General features: G+C 38.4%; 2 protein-coding genes across 8 annotated transcripts in view; one reads left to right on the top strand and one right to left on the bottom strand.

Annotated features, from left to right (window-relative positions):
* The window catches only part of mapk8a (mitogen-activated protein kinase 8a), a 30,182-nt gene extending 15,363 nt beyond the window's left edge, over positions 1-14,819 (bottom strand). For 2 of the 7 annotated variants that reach the window (XM_041788668.1, XM_041788674.1), the window contains exons 1-5: positions 14,574-14,815; positions 2,227-2,393; positions 1,877-2,006; positions 1,681-1,739; positions 1,423-1,561 (exon numbers count right to left, since the gene is read on the bottom strand). In XM_041788668.1, the coding sequence (XP_041644602.1) occupies positions 1,423-1,561; positions 1,681-1,739; positions 1,877-2,006; positions 2,227-2,393; positions 14,574-14,609 (531 nt within the window). In that variant the 5' untranslated portion in view covers positions 14,610-14,815. Of the gene's footprint in view, positions 1-1,422; positions 1,562-1,680; positions 1,740-1,876; positions 2,007-2,226; positions 2,394-2,623; positions 2,887-6,824; positions 6,891-7,464; positions 7,525-8,100; positions 8,288-14,573 lie in introns of those variants that run through there. The other 5 variants (XM_041788672.1, XM_041788673.1, XM_041788669.1 and 2 more) reach the window with 5 other exon arrangements.
* Positions 14,820-14,997: 178 nt separating this feature from the next.
* Positions 14,998-22,109, top strand: part of ptpn20 (protein tyrosine phosphatase non-receptor type 20) — a 54,006-nt gene continuing 46,894 nt past the window's right edge. Inside the window, exons 1-3 of the mRNA XM_041790298.1 lie at positions 14,998-15,103; positions 20,475-20,622; positions 20,828-20,991. Coding sequence (XP_041646232.1) covers positions 20,499-20,622; positions 20,828-20,991 — 288 coding nt within the window. The 5' untranslated portion in view covers positions 14,998-15,103; positions 20,475-20,498. The remainder of the gene's footprint in view (positions 15,104-20,474; positions 20,623-20,827; positions 20,992-22,109) is intronic.

The raw sequence follows: 22,109 nt of genomic DNA, 5'->3' as shown, positions 1-22,109 counted from the left end.
TACAAAAAGGTTAAGGATGATAAAAAACATTCGGCTGGTTCTGATAAACATTGAACACTCAACTTATATCACACCACTGATTTCAGGTAATTTTTTATTAAATTCTCGCGATACATATCCTCTTTCCTACAGATACCTAGACTTGAGTAACGGCCCACGTACAAGTTAACATATAGATTTTTGTGTCAGGGTTGGTATTTACCGATTTTTGTTTCTAAATTTTGCAGGGGGTTTTATTTGAAGAATGGTTTCTAGTTGCCTACATTAAACAGGATATGAAGAGACCAGAAGGTGGTGAAGGAGTGCACTGATTGAAGGGAAACTCAAGGCCATCTTAGCAACCAGCTGGAAGGTGCACAATGTATACTTTGTGATCTTTCAAATTTATGGTATTTTGTGATTGTTTTCCTTTTCCCTGCTGGCATTCCTGCTCGCTTAGCCTAGCCTTTGTCTTGTATGTTTTCACTGTTTTCAACAGAAAATTGTGTAAAATGTATTTTGTAGATTCATTTATCTTGTAAATATCTGCTGTTTTGCATGGGTTATGTCTAATTATCAGTTTTCTAATGTCTGTTTTTCTGTTTTTCCAATGCTCTTATGTGTTTTTGACCATTTGCACTGCTTAAAAGGATAATGAAAAAGTGTCTTAAACTATCAGTTTTAAAGTCCATACATTGCTTCAGCTGGAGATGGTTATTGATTCCTTAGCCTAACTATTGTCAGTATTTGTTTTAGGTCTTGTTTTGTATTTTAGCCTACACGTAATGTTGCTGCCTGTGTCGCTGCATCTTTGTCATGCTTTAACACACAAGCTGCTCCTGGAGGGATTAATAAATTGGGCTGAAGCGAACAGAATTGAGGACCCTCTAATAGAATATACAAGTACATATCATTGGTGGAGAATCAATGATTGAAAACATTTTGCTTTCTTTGACCAAATAACATTTTTCAGCAGCACTGTGCTTTTGTTTGGTGTAATGCAGGCACAGATTAAAAAAGCCTCAGTCTAAAGCCTGGACCACCACTCGTGTATGGTCCATGTCCACAAAAAGGGATCTGGTTTGGTTCAGTATAGCTTTGTCATGGTATATGCCAGGTGAATCTGTTAAACTATGGAAAAAATATGTTTTTTTGTAAAGTGTAGGAATCAAACTTGATGTATGTTGGAATTTCCTGATAATAACTGCAGTGTACAGGTCCATTTAGAGCTGTAAAGTACTAACTTTCCTCCATTTCCATTCATTCTTTACAGCTGTCCCCCACTTCATGCCCCTCATTAGGATCACATGACTGCAAATGACTTATTAATATCTTAATTTACCATCTATTACTCGACTGTTTGACCCCCTGCCCACACACCTCTGTGTCAAGTAACCCAGCAGGTTTAACACTTTCTCATAATGACACCTGTCTAATGCTCACCCTGTGAATGATGCCGGCAGCGTGGAGGTGTTTGATACCACACAACATCTGATAGAGCAGATAGGAGAGCCTCTCATGGTCCAGCTCCATCTGAATGACCTGGCACAGGTTGGCATCCATCAGCTCCATCACCAAGTATCTGAAGGAGCAAAAACAGTCCACACAAGAAGGTTAGAGACAGTTAAACTAGCACAGAAGAATTTATGGCTTTAATACACGCCGAACAAACATGTCAACAGTTCACATGAAGGTACTTACACATCTTGGAATTCTTCTAATGATTTCTGTGGCGTGAATACATTTAATAGGCCGATTATCTGCAGACATAAGGTAACTACAGTTAAAGCAATGCTGCATTCATTTCACAACTACGTCAGCTACATAACTGAAGGTAAAAAAAATAGCTTTCACAGCTGAAGCATATTATTTCCAATTGCTTCGTCTGCATACTTACATTTTTGTGATTGACACATTTCATTAGGACTAGCTCTCTGAACGCCCTCTTGGCATGGGTTTGGTTTTGAAACGGCCGACTCAGCTTCTTGATGGCAACATTTCGTTCAAGGATTTGGTCGTAAGCAGAGCTAAAAACAACAAAAAAGAGAAATAAATTAAAGATAGAGTAGTAAAATTAATGTTGACATTAAAAATGATTAAATAAGAAGCATGGCAGCGAACATTTAAAGGCTTATAGTGTTATTTCTTGGGTCAAATTTAGCTGAAATGTGCTGCAATGTACTGGAAACAGCAGTTTATATTTTATTTTATCTTCTTGCAGAGTATAAACAAGGTTTAAGCACTCACCAGACGATGCCCTGTGCCCCTGAGCCGATGGGTCTTAGATTCTGGTATCGCTTTAGGACTGTGAACGTCGAATCCCCAACATCCAGGCTGTAGAACTCCCGTTCTCTCTTGTTTTTGTTCATGGTCAAATCTTCAATTACTGCTCTCTGTGCATCCAAAAATGTCCTCTGTGAAGACAAAAGCAGGCACAGGTTTGACTATTTTGTAGCTCTCCCACTCCGCCACAATAGCCGCAGAGCAGAGAAGAGCGGCAATGAAAATAAAATTAGGAAGTCAAATGAAAATCCCCGCTCCGGAGACAGCAGATTAGGAGAGAGGAAGAGAAAAGGCACAGTGCTGAATTTCACACTTGAGGCGAGCACTGCGGCTCCTTATCTCAGCAACTCAGCAAACGCACCAGGATGGAAGATTTGATATGATCAGCAGTGGTGGCAGAAACAGCAGGCAATGGGGAAGGTCTCCTCCATCATATGAAACACGACTCTCACAGCGACTCTGTCACACTGGAAAACCAAGCTCGGTGCTAATTCCTGAGCGTCTGGATCCCAGCCCAGTTCTACGGGCAGGTCTTCCACAGGCACATGTTAACTGGGTCAAGTTGCACCGGCAGGCAGGAAGCCCAGATAAAATGCCAGTTTGTTGGGCATGGTGTTCCCAAACATGTTTCATTTTTCATTCAAACAAAAACAAGCTAGACTCTAAAAAGGAGAACGCTCTCACATCCTTTTTCCTTTTCTTCAGGGCTTATGTAAGCTGAGTTATCGCCCTCCCCGTTCTCACAGTCTACCCGACACACGGTCCATATGAGGGATGTAATTGCCAGAATAAAATGAGTCAGCTCTCCTTCTGTTCCTCCAACGTCACATAGACGTTTCAACATCCGCCTCCCTCACAACATGAAAATAGACATGTTACTTCTTTTTATATTTTAGACAGGAAGACAATTACACTCATCTGAGTTAAGCACCCTTGAATGATTTGCAGTAGGAGTACAGTGATATGCACTGATATGTTGGTTTTACTGCTCCGCTGTAGGGTTATTATTCTGTAATGATGGCTATCCAGGAAGACAATCAGGTCAGGTCAGTGCACACAGAGAAGCACAGCCTGATTAGCTGCATGATATCTTGTAGTCTCACCGCTAAGACTATGTTACAGTCCCTGCTGTGTAATAACCTGTATTGATGCTGCATCAACAAATTCCTCTGAAATCAATTATTCACCATTAGAATGCAGTTATGTGTCAGGTGCGGTATTTACAAGCAATGCAGCAGCCCCATTGCTGCTTTAAAGCTGCACCCGAGGGGTTCGGACCTTCAGGACCGATTTGAACGCAGGGGGCTGTTACAAACATTTCAGGGCACCGTGCGTCCTGATGGAGCAGGAACACAGCAGGAAGGGTCATTCCCATAGTGCTCTGCTTCTAATGACTTCACCTCTGGTTTCTCTACAGGCCATCACTTAAAGGACAATTACCAACCCTGCAATGCTCGTTAATGTATACACTGTTCTAAAAATAACTAATTCTAACATAATTTCCTCATTTATATAGATTACAATTGCTTACGTAACTAGGAACAATGCAAATTAACATTAAAATGTCAAAAACAGAGTATAAAGATGACGTGTAGCTCCAGGACTTGAGAATTTACAATATCATGAATTTAACTAGGGATTCACAATGGTATCAGTATTGGCAGATATGAAAACTTCTGCTGTTATTTAGGCTATAAAAGTCTGCCTATATCAGCTGGAAACATTGGCCATATGAACAAATAAGTTATTGGAGACCAACAGATCTATGTCAGCTGAGTCTTTTTCTTTATTCATCATCATTCCTCACACTTTAACATGTGTTTTAAGGGCTGAACTTTGTTAATTTATAACAAATTTAAATTGCGGTTTTAAAGATGGAAGTTCTAGGTCTATACTACATTTGAGTATCAATATCAATGTTGGAATTGGCTAAAATTAAATTGTAAATATTGGCAAAAATCCAATATTATGCATCCCGAAAATCAACAGTTACATTCATCTTTAAACTACAGATAAATAAGTACAGTAAAATAAAACACTATCATATAAGGGCTGCAGGATGCTGGAATTTTGAAAATTTCCAATCATGCTGATATTTACAAATTAATTTTTGCCATCACCGATAATGATACCAATATATGAATTCAGCTCAGACTAAGGTTGGGTAATTTATTTAATTTTAGATTAACTCACCAACTGCAATTTTCCAAGGAGAAATATTTCTTCGGTCTGAAATGTGTGTCAAAATACCAGTTTTATACTTTTAATTGCAGCTGAGATGTTATGCTCTACACGTCATGCTAACATTCAAATGTATTTTTTTCTACAATAGTTTGCAAAAACTCATGCTTTCCTTATTTTTGCATTTTCTTCTTATTGAAAATGAGAATGACAAAAAAATTGCCATTCACTTCAATAAAACAATTCATATCACATTTGCAATATGAGTTAAAAAAAAATCTGATATTTTTTCCAAATAGTTCAGCCCTAGTAGTTATGATGACTGCTTACAAGGGTAAAAGTTAAATAAATCAGTCATTTACTACTGTGATTGAACTAGATCAATAAAAACAGGTAACTCATATTGATTTGTGCATCATCTCATTTCATCCTGATATGTTTGCCTAGCCTACAGAAATAAACAGTTCATGAGTAATCTACCTGGTACTGTGTCAAATCATCACAAAGGCCTGTAGTTCTCACCAGAAATTCCACAAGCTTATACTTTCATAAAGCTGCATTGATGAAACATTGGTTGTACATATCCAATAATCAACTTTTAAAGCATGGTATTTACGCCATATTGATACTGTTGTGCATCCCTATAAAATATGGCCATATACAAATCCCATCCAGAAAAAATTACATACTGAAAGGACATTTCAACAGCTAAGGTTTGCTTCTAACACAGGACCATACGATACGCTGCTACCGTTTAGTCCAGTGGATTTCAAACTTTTTCTGCCTGAGGCACACCTAAGATCATCCCCAAAATCTCAGTCTTACAACATATATTCATATCCATGCAAAGTTAAACATGATACAGTATCCTCAGTAGGGCTGAAAAATTTGTGGAAAATAGCCCGATTGAGCCCCCCCACCCCCCCCCCCCAATTGTAGTGATTGCGATTTTATATGCGATTGTTTTTTCAGTTCCTCATCTTATGTATTTCTCAACAAACAAGCAGAAAATCATTCTATGATATATAAAAAACACAATATTTAGTGGATTAAACTAAGACTGAACAATTTTGAAGAGCTATCCAATTGTAATTATTTTGACATTTTGCAAATTCAATATGAATTGTTGTATTGTAGGTAACGATGATTTTAGGCCTCTCATTTTTTATAGAAAAACACAAAAACAAGAAAAGTAGTAATTTTGGCAAACTGTCCTAGAAAAAATTCAAACTTAAATGACTGCATGATGTGAGAGCATATCATTTGAAAATTGCAGTAGGACACGTTGCAGTTTCATCTAAATTTTGCTTAATTGCCCAGCCCTAATCTTTAGTTGTTGTAGAGCTGTAGTCATAAGGTGTGAATGCTAATTGCCATGGCACACCTAGACTTGCCTAAAGGCACATCAGTGTGCCTCGCCACACCATGAAACCACTGCTCTAGTCCATCACATATCATAATATAGACCTACATGGAAATAAGTAACACACGCACACAAAGGAGGAAAATTACTATTAGGTTAATACTATCTCATAGTCACATGCAACATGAGCATTTAGATTAGGAAAAATAAAAATGTAAACCATTAAGGGAAAAAATCCTTTATAGATGAGATATCTTCTGTCACTTAAGCTTAAAATGCAGCTATGTTCTACTGCTGCACAATTAATCTAACAGCAGCACAATCACAACATCAAGCTGTGCAATCACATTATCGCATGAAAGGCTGCAATTATTTCTGTATTAAGTGTTACTTGAAAGGTTACCAAAAATATCTGCAGAAAGGTCTTTAAGATTACTTTGTAAAAGTACCTTTATCTCCAGGAAAAAAAGTTTTTTTTTAAAAATATCAAGTTATTTAAAAGCAGTACTATAAAAACTTCAGGTTTGTTTTTTGTGCTACTGATTATTTGCATATTTTTTAAGTTGAGAAATAAAAACATCAAAAGTTTCATTACTCTATTTGTTTCTTTGATAACCAAGCAAGCAGACTTTTGATACCATTTATGAATGTTATCACAATTGCAATCACAATATTGTCCCTTATAACTGCAATTGCATATCATTACTAAATCGTGCAGCACTATTATGTACCCAATTCAAATCCAAGAAAGCCGTTTGTTCTCCAAATCATGGAAACACCAGCAGTTTGAGTGAACTAAAAATGAAAAACTCTACAACACTAAAAGCACTATGAGATGTTGAATAAGGCAACACCCTTCTCTTTAACATACCATAGCAAAACAACCCCATGTTGATATGCAACTTGAATGAAGATTAATATTATCCCCATGGACAAAACAACATGCCCTGTTCTACTGATGATCATGCAAAACGACAAAAATACGACTATCACTGTTATTTTGATATAATTTACCTACTGTCACATATGATCCTCATGCATGCTGTGCACCAAATCTTAAACCCAGACAGATTTTTCCACCAATCTGTAGAGGAAAACTGGAAGATTACCCATTTGAGAACATGAATGACAAAAAAATTCAGCATTGTTACCCAAAGTCATGAAATTCCCTGGTTTTATTTCATATAACATAACATAAATCCACACTAATACTACATGCATCAGGCTTTACAGGAAATCCAATGTATGGATTATCATCAGTTTTATCCTAATTTATAATATCATCCACCAGCAAATACGAAAACTATAAATTTAGCCATAAATAACTCTATTATGGTCTATCTCATATTGATGTTACCCTCTTTTGGATTATATCCTTATGTATGCTGCTCATGGATGACTTGTTCCACCTAGCCTCTTAAGGTGGAGGTGAAATGATAACACAAATGACACAAACTCCTGTAAAAATCCACTTTTAATCCAAAATAACACGATATGGTAAGGCATTTTTGTCTTTATCTTTACACAAACCAATATTAAGACTAGTAAAATAGATCTACTTTTATTCCCATGAATAGACTACCGTCTAATTTTCTCCCAAACATCACCTACTTTCAGATAATGAATCCACAGTCATATATCATTTAATTATTATCTACCTTACTGCTGTGATTGCCTTTTTTCCATGTTATCCTGCTGTGCACCCAGCCCAAATCTAACAGCCTTTTCTCCTGTGGTACAAACTGTCAGCAGGGCGTAAAAAGACACAGACACAGAAATCGTCGTTACACCTCTCAGCCTCAGATTGAGGACCACTATCGATCTGCACGTTATTTATTTTCATTGGATGTCAGCGTGTTAACCTTGGACACACGACCCCTCCTCCCCTCCCTTCGTCTTGCTCGGTTGACTGGAGAGGAGGTTAGCTGGCAGGTGAATGGCTGTACCGACACAAAAGAGCCGTGTATGCTAAAACGCAGGAGCTTGAAAAAAGCCGGGGACAGAGCTGTGGAGGACATTATTGTAGCGATAATGACAGAGAGCCATACCGTGATATGGGCCTGTTTGTGAGACACAGTACGTAATGCATGTTGCTGCCTGTACACGAACGCTGCGTTTAAGTGTACGGTAGCGATATAAAAGGGAGCATTTAGGGTAAGCAGATGAAGCTGCAGTGTTACACCATGAAACAACAACCATGTCGGTACAGCAGCATGCACATAGCGGCTTCAACCCTCCCCCACGGCCAAACAATAAGCACGTCTGAGGAGCAGAGGTGCGAATCCTCATCTTACCTCTGTCGTTAAATCAAAATTATCGATCCCCCCGCGGTCCAAACGCCGGCGAAACGTCCTGCAGCAGCGGACTATTTGTTTGTGCCGGCGGTTATGGGTGATCTATTCCGTTGTGCGGCTTAAAAATACATGACCTCACCAAATTCACTTGCCTACGTTTCCATCTGCCTGCTACTGACAGGCCAGGACGCGCAGTGCGCACGGGGCATGCGTCCCAGCAGAACGTCACTCATCCACAGAGACACACCCACCGCCTCCTCCATCCATCCTTCCTCGCTTCCGTCCGCCAATCCGTTTGTCTATCCGTCTATGAAGAACACAAGCATTTTGACTCGGATTTTACAATGTATTTTCCCCTAATTTTGTCTCAACAGATGCGGGTTGAATTGATTTAATTAAACTGCATACGCTAAATGAGAACACAAAAAGGCTGCAGACTATACACATATTTCTGTCCAACACTAAATAAGCTATGATTACTAACAAAGGCCTATAAATGCCAACAAATTTGACCCTTTGCTTAACTAATCATAGCTCTCTTTATCCTTTTTAGGATGGCTACGTTTTTGTAATACTGACTTTATACTGTATAAGCCTTTGTTATGCTTCTTCCTTTTACATTTTACTTCCATTTGATGCTCCTTTTAATACTTTCCCTGGATATTCATACATTTCTACCTTATTTTCTCTTTTAAAAATGTATTTTCCTACTTCATATCTTATGAAATCTTTTTCTTCTCTTTTTATAAAGAAAACAAGTTTAATGCTTTATGCTTCAAGGAACTCTGGGCACATAGGTCAAACACAAAGACATTTTATGTTACTATAAGATAAAATGCATGCCAGTTCTTGTGCCATTTTACCTAAACCAACTGGAATCCTACACAGTGAAGGACACACATGAAGAACACTCCTGCAACAAGCATACTGGTTTAGTAGCACAGCACAGGAAACAAGAATAATGGCATATAGTACTTTAATAAAACATGCGCTTTTGCAATCATGTAGTTGTATTTTATATCACTGGTTCTGAACCTTGGACCTGGACCCCCTAGGGGTGTGCTAAAGATCTCAAGGGTGCAAAGCTCTGAGGTCCTCAAAATACTTTTTAAAGAGTTTAAACAAACTATTTTGGTATGGCAAACATGTTTAAAGCTTTTTCTTAGGTTTTTATCAATAAAATTGACAAGGTTTTTTGATAGAAATATGTCCTTTTTTCCCAGGTGGATTACTGGGGGGGGGGGGGGGGGGTCAGCTATTCTTCTGGGATGCTGGAACCACTGTTTATATCATTACCTCCAAAACCCAGGACCTATGTACCTAGTTTTGTTCCTTTTAATGCACCTCTATGCTCTGGAATGGCAATAAACCTCAATGAATCCTTTAATAAGGGAATATTGCCATTTTAGTGCATATAGGTTTATTTATTTATTCATTTTTATTCTTTCTTTTAATTTTCAGTTTGGTTGAATTAAATGTGGATGGGAATTTTGATGGCAAGTTGGTTCTAATGTAAAAATAAATACCTTGGTTTGTTCTCTTAATTTAAATTACATATATATTAGTAAAACAACACTACCTTTATGATGGTCTGGCCTTGTTTGTTTGCACACTACTGCATCTAAGAGGACTCTTTTTCTGATGAGGTATCAATGATACTGGTCTCATTTCTGTTTTGCACACAGAATTTTTTTTTTTTTTAGGCAGAACTCTCGAATTATACTTTATATTAATTGTATAGTCAAAATAGCAAACCTGTGTGTATAGTTCTCTTTCCAAAGTTGTAACTTTCAGGTAGTTCTGGAGGCATAGGCACTTTTACCATTAGGTAAAGGCGGGCAATTATCAAGGGCCTCTTGCACCAAGGGGCTTCAATGCACGGACAAACGAGTGACCTAGTGCTGCATAACTAATCTGATGGCAGTCACAATCACAGTGTCAGGCTGTGCAATTACATACACAAATAAAAGGCTGCAATCATCTCTGTATTAACAATATTTAAAATGTTTATAAAAATTCTACAGTTGCACTTTGTAAAAGTATCTTTATTTCCAATAAAGGAAAAAAACTCCTAAGTTATATTATATTATCAGGTTATTTTCAAAGCACTTCATTTATGGTAATTTTATTATACTTAATATTTGTATGTTTTGAAAGTATAAATAGGCTATGAATTTTGAAACTATCCTTATTCTATGCTTTTTCCTTGATAACCAAGCAGGTAGACTCCTTATACCATTAATGTTTTATATTGTTATTGCAATTGCAAATCACAATATTGTCCACTATGATTGCAATCTCACATCATGACCAAATCATGCAGCACTAGTGTGAACCAACTTTACTGTATACAAAAAAAAAAACATTTCTGTTCTAATACCCAGTATTTGGGCTTATTAAGGTGCTATCCTCTCACATTTCCTTGTGCATAAAATAGCATCAAAAAATAATGTGATCATCTAAAAATCCCCTGGGTAGGATCTCTGGACCCCCTACTGAGTTCAAACACAACAAAGAGCCCCACTGTCCTTATATCAAGTGAATTATAGCAAGATGGATCAATACAGAAATATCAAATCCAAACAAAATAATAACAAAATCAAAATAATAGGCCACTGTTTGCTAAAATGCCAACAATAAAAAACATTATTTTATGCAGAGGATGGATATTACATTTTTAGTTCTTTAAGTTATACTTTGCCTAGATAAATGTTAAACTACTCAGATATAGAGGCATTGAGTTTTATTGTCAATCATTACTCTGAGATGTGCAAATACTGCTTTCACACATTTGTTCTATGCAGGCCTGGTTCTGGACTACTTTGATTGATGGGAACGTGAAGAAATGTTGAGCAGGATAGCAGTTATTTACTACAAGACTTCAAGCCTGATTGCAGGGGTACACTAAGGGCCTGATTTACAAAGATCCCAAAGAGTATACATTGCATTATTGTATGTTTTTTTGGTGATTCACTAAGAATAGCTGTGTGTATGACAAAAGGCACAAAGACTGTGGAGGTGGAAGTATTGAAAGTAGGGTTTTATGAGTTTTACTGCTTTACATCATGGGGTGTTTGGATGGAAAACAGAATGACAGCAGGAATTAAATGAAAACTACCCCCCTGAAACTGGAGGTATTAGTGGAAAAGGCAAATAAGAACTCTGAATATTACAAAAAGAGCTGTGAAATAACAGGAAGCCGATGAATTAGAAGGTAAGTCCTGGTACAAATAACAGAAAATATAAAGAGAAGATGGCAAGGCATAAGGCGAGGAATAAAAGAAAATTAGGCTTATAAAAATCTTGGCAAATAAAACAGGCACTCCTTAAAATGACCCAGTTTTTGAGGACACTGATAAGTATCTGACCGTCACAAACATGCCAGCTGTGTCCTCTGGTGCACAGGCAGACACAGTTTGCCACCTCAAAGCACCTGGAAAATTCTAATCCAGGTGCCCAGCCAACCAATCAAACTTTGAGTATCTGAATGTGGCATGCTTATAATCATCCAATCCTTTTTTAGTTATTTTTAGCTTCTGAAATGAAGTGGGATGATTAAGTGGGGCAGTCAGAGTCCATGGTGCCAGTACCTAAAGTTGGGGATGGCTTTGTTAACTGAAAGAAATGCTTCAAAATATTTTCCTTTACTTGCTGTTATTGCTGTAAGCAAAATGGAGAAGGGCCTTTTTTGCTTGGGGCCTACGGTTACCATTTCCTACACTCCAAGTAAGCAAAACTATTTGGGAAATATACATTTCCCAAAATCCTTACTACAGCCCATTTAATACAGTACTGACCAAACTTAACTGCTGCTGTGTACTCAACATTTGATTGAACACAAAAATGGCATTCGAAAATGGAGTAAAAGGCATGGATACAAGACTGTGTACAGATTTCTTTAGGAGGAAGGAACTACATTTCTCATAATCCATCGCAATTTATTTTATTTGTTGTTGAATCAATAGCTTTTCAAGCTTTTAAATAATTTACGAACCTCTTTTCCACACTTATCTTTATGTAGTGATTATATTTAAGAAGATAATGTTATATGTTGACATTTCCATGGTAACTGGAGATCCCACCCATCAGAGACATGACCGTGACACTCAAGGATTGTGAGTATTGCAGGATTTCTGGCTGTGATTAGAAACAAATGATGCTTTTCTCAAAACAAGGTTAATATCTTGCAAACTTTTGTCTTCTACAGGAGCATGTGTATCGTTTCACTCTCAGGTAGCTTGTGGTAAGTCTAACTTGGACACCTCTGAAGGTATAGCTAATAATCAAATTCACTATGGACAAAATGCATGTGAATTTTACTTCCAGAACCACGCTGTTTAGTCCTGTTGGTTAAACAGGAACAGTCTGGACAGAGACAGTTTGACAAATACACAAACACAGAGAAAATGTTGCAGACATGCTGGATTGTTCTGGTATTTCGGTGGATAAAATTCAAACGGGGTTCTTCAAAGACAGGATGTATTTGTGTTTTATAGATTTTTGACGGGACACAGGACACAACCTGAGAACAGGCCGGTCTGGTTAAATCTGGATATATGCCCTACTGGGACCTGCAAATGACTTACACCAGCCCTGTATGCAGATTCAGTGCATATCACTATCTACAGCAGTGGTTCTCAACTGATGAGTCGGGGTCCAAAAAAGGACTGCAGAGCAGTTTCCAGTGGGTCGCAACTAGGTGTGAACTAAAATGTTGGCAAAAGTCCTGAATTCCTTATTGGATATGCATCTATACCTTTTATTTTACCCTGTTTGATCAATATTTCAATTTATCTCCCCTTCTTTCAATAAATAGCTATTTTTCAGAAGTTCTCTGGAAAAAAGGCAAAAATTAATATTCAACGTGTTCAATTAACCAAACATGCATTGTTGAAAATTGTTTGGAAAGTTTGGTCATGTTCTGTCATAAGACAGACTTTTGAGTCCTGAGGCCAGACCAGTTGAGAACCCCTGGTCTACAGATAATAGCAATGTTGCAGTGACTAACTGTAATTTTAAAATAATTTAGGCCAGTGGTTTGCATAGTAACCATTGTTTTAATGCTGTGTACTAAACCGCTGGATAATTCGGGACTGGACCATGCTCAGGCTCTGCAGGAGTCCATATTATGTGGGTAATACAACAGTGCCGGAGACTGGGGACCCCCCCACTGTCCATGGAGGTGGTTAAAGCACACCAATTCACACAAAACAAAATGTACAAATTAACATTTTCAGAAATATTTGCACACATTACTTACATGTAAGCACAAATCTCACTCAAAACTATGGTTTTACTTTAAATTGAACTAATTTTAAGAATATCTTTTTACAATAAAGGATAAATATGCTGCTTCTAATAATTTGTAATTTCTCTGTTTGTTTTTTTTTTTCGTAAGCTTTCACGACCCCTCCTGAGAGTCTTGGGACCCCCCTAGGGGGACCACTGATCTTGAGTTGATCCTTCACTTTCTTTACGAAGGGGTCATTCAAACAAGGGACACGTTAATGTTTTGGGGAATTTTTTTTAGGGAAACAGGACATGGAGCGTGAAAACAGGACTGTCTAGTGAAATCAGGAGGTATGGTCACCCTATTGGGTCCACCAAATTTTTAAAACCACCCCTGTGTAGAGGGGGTGGCTTCAATGAATAATAATGTCTACAGGATAAAAGTGATGTTGCAGTGATTGCTTTTACATTCATTTAGGGCTACTGTTTGAAAAATAAACATTTTCTTTACACTACATGTATTCTTCTGTTTCTGTTTATTAAACTGTGGGATAATTCATGGACTGGACCATGCTCAGGTTCTGCATAGCATAGTAAAGGTTTTTCAAAAACAGGAGACATAGGCATTTTATAGGTTTTTGAAAGGACAGAACCTGAACAGGACAGTCCAGTTACATATGGATGTATGGTCACCCTGTTGGGGCTTCCAAATTGTTAAAACCGCCCCTGTATGAAGGGGGTGAATTTAATGCATCAATGCCTATAGGATGATAGAGATGTTGCAGTGATTGCCCACACTTTTACATTAATTTAGCAATCGTTTGCATAATAAACATTATTTCCGTGCTACATTTATTCTACCGCTTTGTCTATTAAACCGTAAGATGATTCTGGGACTACACCATGCTCAGGCTCTGCAGAAGTCCATAGTATAGTAGTTAGGGTACCATCTAGAGTTCATCCATCAGTTCCTATATGCTACGCTACAACAACGGAAGCCCGCACGCAGCCTCCGTGTGTGAAGACATGTGACTGGAGAAGGACATTCGGTAAAATTACGTTAACTTATCGCTGAGTAGTTTCAATTCTCCCTGCACCCACCTGACAGGCCTGCATGCTTGTTATTTCTCCTTGTCCCTGCGCAGATACCCCGCGGCCTGCAGAGACAAGCTGCGCGCAAAACGGCATGGATAACCGTCCCACACCGACTCCCGCAGCGAGACGAGCCTACTACGGTGCCTTACCCCTTGTTCGAAGAGAGCCCGCAGTGTTATGATCATCGTGAGGGAGCAGCCCGGCAGCAGCAGGCTACGGTCCACTCCTTTGGCCGAGGTCGTTCGTCCTTCCCAGGCTTCTGTGTAGCGCACCTACAGTACCGCCGGGGATCCACCGCACCTTGGGGCGTCAGACGGATTAGTTAAATCGGTGTTGCTGATCTCACGCCACCCGCTATTGGTGGTTCTGACCTGTCGCTGTCAAACCGCGAGGCTAATCCAATTAAGCGTTTAGAAGCGAGAAGCTAAGAATAGCGCCAATTACAGCAAAAAGTTTCAAATCGTCAGCGTGGTGCTGGTCGTAATAGAGCGAATGAATGGGGCACCATGTACAGTTAATGTCATTGATGAATTACCTGACGGAGAGGAGCTGCCTTTACTGAGGAGAGGACGTCAAATCAGCAATGCGATGATCACAAGGATTATTTTGGATCCGTGGTGGGAGCACTGAGGATCATACAAAGGATCAGACTGCTGACACGGGTTACATATGATACCAGGTAATATTCTGTGCCATCTTCCTGCTTCCTTTGACAGTTTAAGGTGGATGTCTCCATGTTTGGGCTCTTTCTATCACTTCACATGAGGTGCCAAAGCCTCCAAACCTAGTTAGAAATCCACAGGGCTGAATTTACCTTTAAAACGCACTGTACTGCCTTCATATTCAGGCCTGTGGTGACAAAATCAGGCTGCTTAAATGTGCATTTTATCAGCTGATTGTGCTGCAACTACATAAATTAGACCAGCTCTGAAACCCACACTATGAAGCTTTGATTTCATGTTGAGTCAACATGAAATTTTAGTGGGAAATAAGGATGTAAGAGTCCTAGATCTTGAGCAAACATGTCCTAAATTCCTGGGAATAAACTGCACCTTCCCTGTCTGTGTGTACATCATGTGGTGTCTGCTAATGGTGTTTGTCTCTAACAGGATAATAAGGCTGCTTGCAGACAGGCGCTGCATTGTAGTCCAAACATGATGAGTACATAGATGCTTTTACAGAGGGAGAGAACATGTAAAATGTGGCAACTGGTGTGTAAAATGGACATGACATGAGAAAATTAGAGGTAAATGCATGAGAGGTGTTGATGCTCTGTAATTCAGCCGTAATCATCACTTTTCAAAGGTTGTGATTTAGTGATTGCAGGGCTGTGAAAGAGCGTCATGTTGCTTGTGAGAAACAGCAGGGCCAGCTAGACTTCTTGTAGCTGATCTAAATGTGGAGGCAGAGTTGCTTTTTGCACAGAAATCAGCTTCATGTGACGGTGTAAGCTCTGGAAAACTAGTATCCAGGTTTCTGTGGGCGTCCCAGCGGCAGTGTTTTGCTTCACATCACTGCTCTAATGGCTATACACCTGTAGACAGACCACTTTGAGGGAGAACAGCTGCTAAAGTTTTGCTCCAAAGCAGAGAGATGGAAACACCTGGCAGGGCACCGACTTCCTTGTCTGATCCCTTCTTTATCATAAGGGCAACCCAGCGTGCAGGGATTTAGAGGGGTGATTTTACATCAATAAAATTATGCAATCAGTGATTTAAAGGTCTTGTGCTGCTTTAGTAACCCTCATAACTGCACTGTGTCATTGATGTTTTTGATTTTTGCAGCACACTTATCCTCGTAGGTCATTCCTGGTGTTCAGGAGACAGTCTGGTGTCACATGTCTGGGTGATAAATGCAGTTTGAGTGAAGGATTTAACACAGGCTGAAGTAAAGTAATTGGGTTGGTATGTAGCAGTGGAAACATCGTTTAAGTAAAGCACATGGAGGGCTTCAAGGAGAGAAGAGGCACAGTAGGTAGACTTTCACAGGCTTATCTTTGGTTGTCTGAAGAAATTAGGTTGACCTGGAGGACAACAGCATGCGGAGATCTGTTTGAAATGTTTAAACTTTAATGTGATGCATTGATCTCTAGGGCTGCACAATTGATTGAATTTCAATGTTTGTTATGATTTTGGCCTTTAAACAATCAAAGAGGCATAATCAACAGCAATAAAGTACATTTTAAAAGCTCTAGCTTTTAGAAAAACACTCTTTGATAGGGATGAACACTGACATTTTTTGACATTTGCTTATTCTTATGAATATGAGTTTTTGCTTTATGGGTATGAATTTAGGGTTGGGTATTGTTTTTTTCTGATACTTGTGCTAAACCTTTGTTTCAAATGGTGTTAGGGCCTGAATGGACAATTTTTGGAGAAAAAAAAGCATGCCAAAAGGCAGAGGATGAATGAAAGCTGTCTTGTAAATGATTCAAAGAAATATTTTAAAAAGATGTCAATAGAACATACAAGTAAAGGTGCAAAATAATGCATTTAATGCCTTTCGTTTGGAGTCTAGAGAGTTGTGTTAGGGTGGCAGAATACCTAAATGAACCACTATCAGATACATTAGTACCAATTTCATGTTGGTTCTGGTTTTCAGTACTCATGTCTAGGCATGTTTGGCCTTTTTTAGGAGTAGATGTTGGCTTCAAAAGCCCAGTCAGTTTTGCCACAGTCCAGCCCTGGCAACAGAGGAATAGCAGGGTGAATATATTTTAAAATAAACCTTAATCAATACAAAATGTCCTTGAATTTAGTGAAAAAGTTGTGATCTCAATGCTGATCGAAATGATTGTGATAATCATTTAGCCTAAATCCTGCAGCCCTTCTTATTCCAGCCCTTTAAAGCAACTCCTAACCAAAATACTAAGCTGTAATCGTCCAGACTTAAAGGATTTAAAGTCAATTCTCATGTGTTGTTCATCAATACAAGGTTTATCTGCAGAAAACAAGGTTTTAATCTATCCACTAAAGTATTGATTTGATTCAAACATGTTACAGTAGATTGTAGACATGCACTAACTGTGATAATTAGGGCCAATGCCAATACCAATGTTTTTCATTGCTTTTTTCAGTGTAAGACTCCTAGCAAGAAAGCATTTTCTCTCATAATCTGAGACAGTTTAGAGTCTTTCTAACTGGTCACCTGTGCTCTGTAAAAAACTCTTCTTTGATTTGGCAGCCAGATAATCCAGATGTAGGGATGCACAATATTGGGATTTTGACAATATCTGATATGTCAGTTTTTACAAATGAATTTAACCCAAAACCGATATTTAAATCTAGCTCAGACCTAAACTTTAGTCCTAGCACAATTTAAAGTTTGGGGATGATCAAACCAACAAATTCCAGTCCTTAAAATACATTTGAAGTTTTAGTCCTTAAATTCTTAACCAGGAAAATATCATTGAGATTAAGAATCTCGTTTACAAAGGTGTCCTGGCCAAGACAGGCAGCAGCACATTTAACAGAGTTACGGACATGAAATATTGAACATAAAAACACCACAAAGATCAACCAACTCCTGAGTCACAGATCAGAAAATCTACTTTTCGAACAATTTAAGGAGTCCAGCTCCTCCAGACGTATCTGTTCCTGCAGAAAATTCCAGGCTGCAGCAGCAACTCCTTTTACCCATCTCCAGAAGGACTTGAAGGACTGTGATGAAGTAGAGTGATGAAGAGTAAAGACTTGAGCTGATGTATGCCAGTTGGTCCGGCGTAAAACTCCACTAACTTATTTGTTGGTACGGCCTGTATTTGTTACTGATATAGACACATTTTTATGGCCAAAATACTGGTTGAAATTTACCTTTATGCCAAAACCGATATCATGCCAGTAATATCATTCATCACCTAACCCTGTGGTTCCCAGACTTTCTCTGCTGGGCCCGCCTCTGGCAGATGTAATTATTTTCATGACCCCCTTCACTGTACTTATCAACATGTAAACAAATGTTAATATATTGTACGCTGTAGACTCATTGTTACCCTTAGGTTTTCATGAAAATCCTCTGACAACATTGCATTGCTTTGCTCTTGGGATGCGTGCAAAAAGCTGCCTAAACAGTTTAATCTGGATACCTTTGCCATCTGCACCAAAAATATAAGTCAGCTAAACAAATTATTAGCATTTTGTATCAGTTCAGGTCCACAGTTCCAGCCGAATGCTCTGTATAAACTGTAACACAGCCGCACGGCACTAGCTGCCTCTGTAATTGTTCTTAATGACTGCTGCCTAGCTGCCACAGTGCTTTGTGATATAATGTAAACAGCTAACTGGTTTTGCACCAGTAGCATTTTGTAGTAATAGCACTATTTTGTTCTAGAAAAGAGGATAAAGTTGTTGTAGGTTGTATCATTTTACACTCATATGAGTGAAGCACTGAGTGACGATATGCTGCCCAGGAATGTGAATGTTAACTTACAGAAAGTATTGAAGGCCTTCAGTGCTAGCTCTGCTGACATGAGCATGATTATGCAAACCAACTTTGCATTGTTATGATGTGACATTGTGTAACTGTTGCACTGTGAGTTGGTTTACAGAATGTATTTTTTTGACTTTAGAATAGTCGGCTAAATGTATTTCTATTTTGCATTTAATCAGATGGAAAATTAGACGCCTGGTAAAATCACAACTTTGCTCGCAGTGTTCTATGATGTGCATTTTTTAATTTAGCCTTGTCGCACCAGCCCCCATCATGACACTGCACCCCCCTCAGGGGACACACAGCCCACTTAGGGAACCACTGACCTAACCAGATGCAAATATAAATTTATAAGACACAACAGATACACATTGGTAACTGATGTCTGTTTATTTCAACATCATTTAATGGTTGGTTTGTAAACTGGGCTGATTGGCCTAAACAGATATTAAACCAATGCATTGGTGCATCCCTAGTGGATTTTACTGCTTTTTGTGTGTGTGCTTCTAGCTAAAGCTGCTGTTTTGAATAAAAAAAATAAAGTTTTACATTAAAACTGATTCATAGAGGAAAGATGATCAAATATATTTCCTAGAAAAGAGATAACAAAATGAAAACAGCACTCAAAGTGAGAAAACTTGCTTGAAAATGTTTCAGATTACTTTTTGTTTTGCCATTCAAGCTTTGCCATTGTATGATTAATTATTAGAGTATAAATGATCATAAATTTGTCAAAATTCTCATCACAGTTTCTTCAAGCCAAAGATAGTGATTATTTAGACCCTTTTACTAAACCAAGATTTTAAATTCAACATTTTCTTCATTTTTAAATTGACAAAAATCAACAAATCTTTAAATTTAGGAAGCTTTAAACTTCTTTTTCTTGCTTGAAAAGTTTCTGAAGCAATTCATCTGCTTTAGGAAAAATCTAGATTTTTTTAAAATCAGTGATTATATATGATTATAGTCGAAGAATTCTTATCTTTACGTCTCCACCAGCATTCTTCCTCCCTGGGATTTCTTGGACTCCTTCACACTGCTCTCTGCTCTAGCTGTTGCTGCCTAATACCTTTACAACATGTCAAAACAAACTGAAGAGGGATGATGACACGATGTCTTCGCTGTATGAGCAACACGGCGATGGAGCACAGACTCAGGGATGCCCTCTGGTCAAATGAAAGCCTATTACCAACCAGGAGAGGCACTGAGAGCAAGGGGCAGTGAGACTAATGGACTATGATAATCTTATCACAGTCCACAGCAAAGAAATGACTTTTTGTCTGCAAAGTTTCAGGATTATCTCTCATATCTCTGTCTTTAAAGTAAATAATGTTGATTAATTCTGATGATAATGTTCTTATCCTCTCAGAGGAATGTGAAGATGAAGTGGAACTGTTACATGAAGGTGATGAGAAGATAGCCAGCCTGACACTCAGTGAAGAAAAATGGCTCAAAATGGAGATCAAATTGCTTTCTATGAGTGCTGAAAGAAATTATTTTCACTCCCACGGATGCTGGAGAAATTAAACCTCTGCAGAATACTCCCTGTTAAATAAAGGCTTCTAATAAGAGTCTTTTCAAGGGTTTTCTCATGTGTGCTTTATATGTTTGTGTGTCCTCAGGTGCATGCTGGGAATGTGTGCAGGATGAGCAGCACATTTGTAACATTAGCTGAAGTGCTGGAGGCTCGAGGGGGCCCTCTGCTGGAGGAGGAGGTGTGGTCTCTGCTGCTGGCCACTGCAGAGTCTTTAGTGGATGTCTCTTATAAGGGTAAAGCTTCCTCTCATTGTATGTTCACATATATCACACCGTAATGTCACTACTATTCCATCATGCTACCATGTAATGTGTAATGTAAATATAACACAATCACTTGAATGCATCCTTCAGTATTTTGGTTTAAATCTGTAATATAAACAGTGAGCTGTACTAGCAGAGTCTTTTATATATTTGATGGGTTTTCTACTTCTTTCAGGTCAGAACAATATGTGTAACATCATAAGCCCCACCTCCCTGCTGCTGTCAGCCACTGGTAGCTTAGCATTTAAAAACTGTGGCCTATCAGACGAGGTTTCCACCTTCACTGCTCCGGAGATGCTGCAGGGCCGCGCCTGCTCAACCAAACCTGCCATAGAGAGGGTCAGTACTTACATATTAACACCCACACACATACATCATCATCATCACCATACCTGTCCTGACAGTTTACATTGAAGTTTATGACAGACTAATTAGTGGAGAATCAGTTAATTTGGTTGTTGCTATTTTATTTAATGAATTTGTGCTAAAACCTGCAGTGTTTTTACTGAATAAGAAGCCACACCTTTCATAGCCTGATGTCTTTTTTTCTTGGGAGTGTAAAATCTCAGGATGTCAGAAGTTGAAGGACAACTGAAGTGTGAGCATGCCATCTAGTGGCTCATTAAGGGAACAGCAGCTCTGATTTCTGCACTGTAGGAAACTGAGCAGAGGAACCTCATCACTAGTTAATGCAAATGCACCAAATAATAATGCAAGTGGCTGTAAACAAATGAAATTTTTGTGTACTTGGAGGTACACTGCTGTGATAATTGCTGCACATTTTTGATAAGAAGACAATAATTTATATCAGAGAAACATGCCTCTAAGACCTGGTGAATTTCAATCTGTTTAATATGTAAAAAACCTTATCTGAGACTTGATTGACGCAGCATGGTTGACTATTTCTTAACCCTTTTGGAAGCATTTTCAAAATTTAATTATCAGCATTATCAAATTAAAAAATGTAAGAAAAGCTGTAAGACTACAGCAATTTACTTGGTTTTATCCCACTTGTAAACACATCAGATCATGTTACACAACATTTACTATTTCATTTTAGATAAGTCATTTTTTTTTTTTGCTTTAGTTCAGTGGTTCTCAAAAGTTGTGCCTTGTGCCAAATCCAGATACCATGGCATGTGTTTAAAAGGCTACTTTGCATGAATACATGAACAAACTCTTTTCAAGATTTAATCTGAGTTTTCTTCAACAGTGGCTTTCTTGTTTCCACTCTTCCATAAAGTATTGACAACAGTTGTTGTATGCAGAGTCTCCCTTAGTCATAGGTGTCTTGCTGGCCTCTCTCACTAGGCTCCTTTTTGCACGGTCACTCAGTTTGTGAGGACAGTCTGATCTAGGCAGACTTACACATGTGCCACATTCCTTCCATTTCTTCATGATGGATTTAACTGAACTCCAGGTTATGTTATGTGCCTTGGAATTTTTTTGTACCATTT

This window comes from Cheilinus undulatus, linkage group 6 (genome assembly GCF_018320785.1).
Source record: "Cheilinus undulatus linkage group 6, ASM1832078v1, whole genome shotgun sequence".
Lineage (NCBI taxonomy): Eukaryota > Metazoa > Chordata > Actinopteri > Labriformes > Labridae > Cheilinus > Cheilinus undulatus.
Note: the sequence above shows the minus strand (reverse complement) of the source record. Positions and strands in the feature narration are given on the sequence as shown.